The 6,946-nt window shown below is 32.1% G+C and overlaps 1 protein-coding gene across 1 annotated transcript in view; it reads right to left on the bottom strand.

Moving 5' to 3' along the window:
• The window catches only part of CWC22 (CWC22 spliceosome-associated protein), a 62,459-nt gene that overhangs the window by 10,615 nt on the left and 44,898 nt on the right, over positions 1-6,946 (bottom strand). Inside the window, exon 14 of the mRNA XM_010859743.1 lies at positions 3,850-3,910. Coding sequence (XP_010858045.1) covers positions 3,850-3,910 — 61 coding nt within the window. The remainder of the gene's footprint in view (positions 1-3,849; positions 3,911-6,946) is intronic.

The following is a 6,946-nucleotide window of genomic DNA, read 5'->3' as shown; positions in this document are numbered from 1 at the left end:
AACTACGAAATGCAAGAGTTAATCCAAGATCGGGAAATACCAACATCACAAATTACTTATAATGAATAAATATTATTTAATTCCTGAAATAACCCTAATTAAATATGTATCAATTACAGCAATTTCATAGATGAAGAAACTCAGGAAATATGGACAAATCAATGGAGACAAAGTGAAAAAGAGAATAACCCTAACCCTAACTTTGAGTACTGCTAAACTGACTAAAGATCTTTTTCTACAAAACATTTCTTATCAGAAAGTTTAAAAGTAACTTTTTATAAATACATTAACTGTAATGTATTTGTGTTCTATAAACAGAAAGCAAGCCTATAAAATATACTATATACTCTTTCAGTTCACTTTTATTTTTTACCTTTATACTTCAATTAGGAATTCTGACATTTTTGTCCTCTGATAAAATGAGATACAATCTATTAATATGTAATTATTATATATATTTTTAAAAATTAGGTCAATATGCATTTACTAGAAATCTCCATGTGCACCACTAGATTACACTATCCAGATGACATCCAGATGGCACCACCCTTATGGTGAAATCGATGAACTAAAGAGCCTCTTGATGAAAGTGAAAGACGAGAGTGAAAAAGTTGGCTTAAAACTCAACATTCAGAAAACTAAGATCATGGCATCTGGTCCCATCACTTCATGGGAAATAGATGGGGAAACAATGGGAACAGTGACAGACTTCATTTTCTTGGGCTCCAAAATCACTGCAGACAGTGACTGCAGCCATGAAATTAAAAGACGCTTGCTCCTTGGAAGAAAAGCTATGATCAACCTAGACAGCATATTAAGAAGCAGAGACATTACTTTTCCGACAAAGGTCCATCTAGTCGAAGCTATGGTTTTTCCAGTAGTCATGTTTGGATGTGAGAGTTGAACTATAAAGAAAGCTGAGTGCTGAAGAACTGATGCTTTTGAACTGTGGTATGGGAGAAGACTCTTGAGAGTCCCTTGGACTGCAAGGAGATCCAACGAGTCAGTCCTGAAGGAAATCAGTCCTGAATATTCAATGCAAGGACTGATGCTGAAGCTGAAACTCCAATACTTTGGCCACCTGATGCAAAGAACTGACTCTTTGGAGAAAGACCCTGATGCTGGGAAAGATTGAAGGCAGGAGGAGAAGGGGACAACAGGGGATTAGATGGTTGAATGGCATCACCGACATGATGGACATGAGTTTGAGCAAGCTCCGGGAGTTGGTGATGGACCAGGAAGCCTGGCACGCTGCAATCCATGGTGTCACAAAGAGTCGGACACTACTGAGTGACTCAATTGAACTGAACTGACTGATCCATGAGCAAGAAGGAAGGGGGACCCTGAAGAGGCATGGAACACTTTACAACTGTGCTGGCCAATGTGGTGGCCAGCAATACATAGCCATTTAAATTTAAATTATTCAACATTATGTAAAATTCAAATTTTAGTTTCTTAGTCATACATCACATTTTAAATACTCAGAAGCCACATGTGACCAGTATAGTGGCCACTGTACTAAAAAGGGAAGAATATGAATATTTTCATCAATGCAAAATGTTCTATTGGGCAGTATTATTCGAGAAGCTGATAATCTACTTATAAAACTATCTAATGAAAGGTTTCTCTTTACAATATAAGGTTATTTTTAGATGTAATTATACTGCTAGATTATTATTTTTTTTAAAGGTTAGTCACAAGTTGCCTCAATTAAAATGTTTATAAATGTTTAAGTTATGAAGAGATGTACTTTGTCAAAATTTAATATAGTACCAAAAAAACCTAAATAACCTTTTCTGAGTTCTGCCACACAATACTAATTCAATATATTAAAATGCATTTTCAACTTCTACCAACACTGTATCTTACAATAACGTAACACTTAATCAGGTTTTAAGCAATATAACATGGTAATACGCTGATAGCATTGCTAATAAAGTCAGCACAACCTGCAAAACAAATGAGTTTCTCTCTGAGACTAAATGCAATTATAAGAGTTATTCCCTGTGGCATAAAATAATTAAATGTTTTAATATTTTAATTAAATATCATAGTGATTTTAGGAGATTCTTTTGAGTGCATGAAAAGAGATGCACTAAGATAGTCTTCCAAATGTTATCAAAGTATGTTGAAGTTCTCAGCGCAAATGCTACAGGCCAGAAGACAGTGAAAAGCCATATTCGACATGAAGTAAAAAAAAAAAAATTTCTAGCAAGAATGATCTTATCTAGCAAATAATCCTTCAGATATGAGGGAAAAATAAATATTCTGGTCTGTGGTTTCAAGGAAAAAAACAGTGAAGTTAAGTTCTAGAACAACTATCCTCCACATTAATAACATTTTTAATAACAATTATATTCAGCAAATAATGTGACAAGATCATACCATAACTTTAGTTTCACTGATAATTTTAAAGGTTAATTCACTAATTTATTCCCTTCTAATGACAATACATCAAGTATACCCATAATACATATAAGGACACTATTATTAGTATATCAATAAATAAATTTTAAGAGGGAAAAAATAAATTTTTTAATTTGCAAAAAATAATCTCTTCTCAAAATTCCATACCATGGCATTTCAAGAACTAATCTACATTCTTAAACAAGGATTGGGACGCTTTTTCCGGAAAAGACCAGACAGCAAATATTTCAGGCTGTTAGTGGCCGTATATTCTCTGCTGCAACTAGCCAATTCTGCTGCTATAGGGCAAAATCAATCACACACAGTACACCAACCAATGGGTAAGGCTGCACTCCAATAAAACTTTATTAACAAAAATGGGCAGTGGGCCTGTGCCACAGTATGCCAATCCCTGTAACAGAACATATTTAAGGCCTTAAGTCAAAGGACTTCCATGTAATGTTAACTTAGTTCAGACAGTCACGATCTTTTAGAACCAGAAATCAAATCGCCTATTAGAGCTGATACATTCACTCTGGACCTGTGCTGAGTCTACTACATGTAAATCAAGATGTGAAAAACCAAACCCTAAAAGCCTTTGCTTCAAATTTCAAGCATCCAAAATATAGATGGGCAGGGAGCAATATACATAAGGAAAGAATTAGGAAAAAAAAACAAAAAAAGATTATCTATCTTTTCAATCTAACCTTTATTACCCTTGGTATTAGGGTTCCATGATATTTTGAACAGTTAAGTGTATGTACTGAGTTATAAGGCTACGAGTCCCATGGGCTAAGAGGGGGCTAAAATGTACTTTATGGATAGCTGAATCCCTGACACCTTACAGAAAGCCTGACATATAGTATATGTTGAATGTGCTCAGTTGCTAAGTCATGTCCGACTCTTTGCGACCCCATGGATTGTAGCCCACCAGGCTCAGACTCTGTCAATGGGATTTCCTAGGCAAGAATACACAGTGGGTTGCCATTTCCTTCTCTATATATGCTGAATACGTTTTGTTAAATGAATTAATGAATGAAAAAAAATGGAACAGGTTCTTCTATATCCAATTCAAGTAATGTAACAACAAGTATGGTGACCTTTGCTTCTATGACAAAAGAATGCTTTAGTGCATAAAGTAGATGGACCAGGTACTTCACTAAAGAACAAACTTCCTATTGTATTTAAGGCACAATTTGATTTATAGGCAACCACTCAGAAACCTATGTAAAGTGTGGTGGTTCAGAGAAACTTCCTCCTTTTCTCACAGCTCAAACAAGCAGTTCATTTAAATCACTGCAATGAGCAGTGTATATGAAGCACTGAGTTACTGATTCATTTCATGAAACCTATTAACTATCTTAAACATTTTTATAACATACATATATATATTTTATAACATATATATATATATTTCCTAATAGAAAAAAGGTACTAACTTACTGTCTGACTCTCAGGAAACTCCATTTTTAGCAACTTGTGAGCACATTCTTCAAAATCTAAACTGTAGAGATAAAATGGTCACAATAGTTAGGTTAAAAATAGCAGCATATTTAAGTTGTAGCACTCTTTCATATATAAGAATCTTACCCTAATAATTGTCTAAAAATTTTCTTCTATATTTTCATATTACTATATTGTATATATAAAAAAGATAAGGTTTTTAACTCTACAAAGAATTAAGTACTGATACATACTATCACATGGGGGACCTTGACTGATGCTAAGTGAAAGAAGTCAGACGTAAAGACCACATATAGCATAGTTCCATTTATATAAAAAGTCCAGAATGTACAAATTCATAGACATGGAAAGCAGACAAATCTTTTATACTGCTAAATATTTCCATTTCTCCCTGATCCAAGTTAGGAAGAGGTAAAAGATGTTTCAAGAGCCCAGCATGACATCCAGAGCTTAATCACCACACTTACAAGTTATCTTGATTCATACCCAAACATAGGGCTTTTATATACTATATAAAAAGTTATTATAAAATAATAAATAACTAAAATCACTTACAAAGAAAAGAATTTGTTTTTGTACAACATTCATATAAATTGCATGAAAAATATCTTCAATATGCTTTGCTTAGAGAATTATCAAACTCAGTGTGAATTTGATTCAGGAATAATGCCAGTATCTTTTGATAACAGCAATATAAAATAATCACCCACTGAAAAATAATGATAATGAATTTAGTTTTATAGTTCTTCAGTAATCCTCAGCTTCTATTACTTATTGGGTTTCACAAGCACAAAAGGGTAATAATTCAGGATCGTAGAATGGAATTAAAAAAAAAAATGAAAAAAAAAAATCTATCAAGAAAGAGCTTTCATAACATGTAATATTAAATAATAACTAGAACTAAGATTAAAATAGCTAACTGTAGTTGATGAACTTCAATAATATAGCAATACCAAAAAGTATTTTAAAAAATGTGACATTTTCTAGTTTTTATTTTTTAAAAAACAGTATTTGGGAAAAAAATCCTATAATTTCTGAAAAACAAGTCAAGTAGTTCATGGAAAATTTTTACAACTTTCCTTTTGTCTAATAAGTGAAGAATCAAAGAGAAAGTATGACAGTATTTTCCTTGTTCTTGTTTTATTTGAAAAGTATTTGGTGACTCCCTACCATAATTGTTTTGAAGTTGCACTAAATGTAAATATTAAAGAAATTATTAACTTTGCTTGCTATTTTAAACCAAACATATTCTAGAATTAACAGTGACTGAGGGAAGGGTAAAGAAAATAGATTTTATATAATGCCAGTTTTCAATGGTTTGTTGATGTCTCCAATTAAGAAACTTCAAATTGTTAAGGATATTACTCCAGTAATACAACATCAGACTGGAACATCACTTAAAACCAAGAACAACCCGGAATGTCCAACTTTTAATAGCAAAGTTAACTATGTAGTTCAATGTTTGCATAAATAAAAGAAGACTGTTTAAGGAGCCAGAACAGTAAAAAGATCAGAGTATTGGTGAGGTCAGTCAACAAGTATAAAAGGAAAGAAAATTTAAATAATAAAATCCCCAAATAGTTCAGTCACCAGAACTTGGTTTTGTTCACAAGATTTCCAAAAGTGAACAGTTTATATAAATAATCTAACCTCCTCTCAAAATAATCACTGTTGATATGTTAGTGTATTATTTCTAGAACCTGCACACATACTTATACAATTAAGACAATGCTATCAGCATGATGCCATATATTCTGTATTATTATCCCCAACTAACATTAAATCAGACCACTTGCCCAGTAATTCTCCATTAACCTAATTTTTAATAGTGGCATTAAACATGAAAACACTTTGATTATTCATATTGAGCAATACGATTTTTCTCTCTCTTTTGCACTGAATAATGCTCTGTATAATTCTCTGCCAATATGTATTTCTTTAAGAAATATAATGAAAAAGAAGGGTCAAATGGCAATCAACTAAGCCATTGATTCATGCTACCAAAAGGCTTTCCAAAAGGAATGCACCAATTTAAATTACCACCAAAAATCTTTCTGTGTATCTAATTGAAATCATCATTACTACTGAGTACTGTTGCTTTAAAAAAAATAAACCACTTCAGCTGTTTTAATGACCAATAGTACTTATGCATCTAGAATATTTGTTTGATAACATTTTTATGTTTTACTTATAATCCCATTACCTGAGTCTCCCAACCATGTTCTTTAAATACCTTTTTATCAAAGTTGTCTTTACTTCCTAAAATTATTTTTACTAGGCATTTAGGGGCTGAGAACATTTGACAAATAACATATAAGACAGTATTTATTGTACTATTACTAAAATTGGTAGAACTTCTATCAGTGTCGGTCACTTGTCTAGTGTTTCAGTTTTTCTAACATTTTTGTGTGATTCAGAGGTTATTGTTATCAAGGTTAGATCACCTAAAAAATAAAGTTTCTTTATAATAATCATGCAAAGAGCTCCACTGTGACTCTTCAAAGTTAATGTTAACAGCAAAATTAAAACAATGAATCTGTTCTTTACAACTGATTAGCATTGAATTTCTTTAAAAAGGACAAACAAAAGGTCAAACTCTAAAACTCTTAAGAATAGCTACTTATAACAAAAATTTCTCATTATCCACTTTTAAGTTTGTATAAGAAAATATTAATTAGTTTTTTTCTTTCATGTGAAAGGCCAAGAAACACATAAGGGTAAAGCAAAAAAATTTCTAACTAACGTTTTGCTGTTTAACATTTCTCTTTTTGAAGATGAATCTAAGCCAAAAACTTTTCAGACAGACTGAAAACAAGATGACTCCTACTTATGAATCATTTTTGCTATTACATCATAGTAAATGGAAATATAAAAAACTTAGTAACAAAACAAAACAGGGAAAATATTCCTTCTCCACTGTAAAATAAAAACATGGTGCCCACTAAATCAGTAGGTTGATTCCCACTGAAAACAGATGTACTCAGCATTTAATATTTTCATTTATTTCTGTTTAAAACTAACCTCACAGCCTTCAAAGGGAAAAGGTTGTTTTCATGACATCATAGCAGTTCTTGCT

Source organism: Bison bison, unplaced genomic scaffold (assembly GCF_000754665.1).
Source record: "Bison bison bison isolate TAMUID 2011002044 unplaced genomic scaffold, Bison_UMD1.0 scf7180017864460, whole genome shotgun sequence".
Classification (NCBI taxonomy): Eukaryota; Metazoa; Chordata; class Mammalia; order Artiodactyla; family Bovidae; genus Bison; species Bison bison.
The sequence above is the reverse complement of the archived record's forward strand: the minus strand, read 5'-3'. Positions and strand labels throughout refer to the sequence as shown.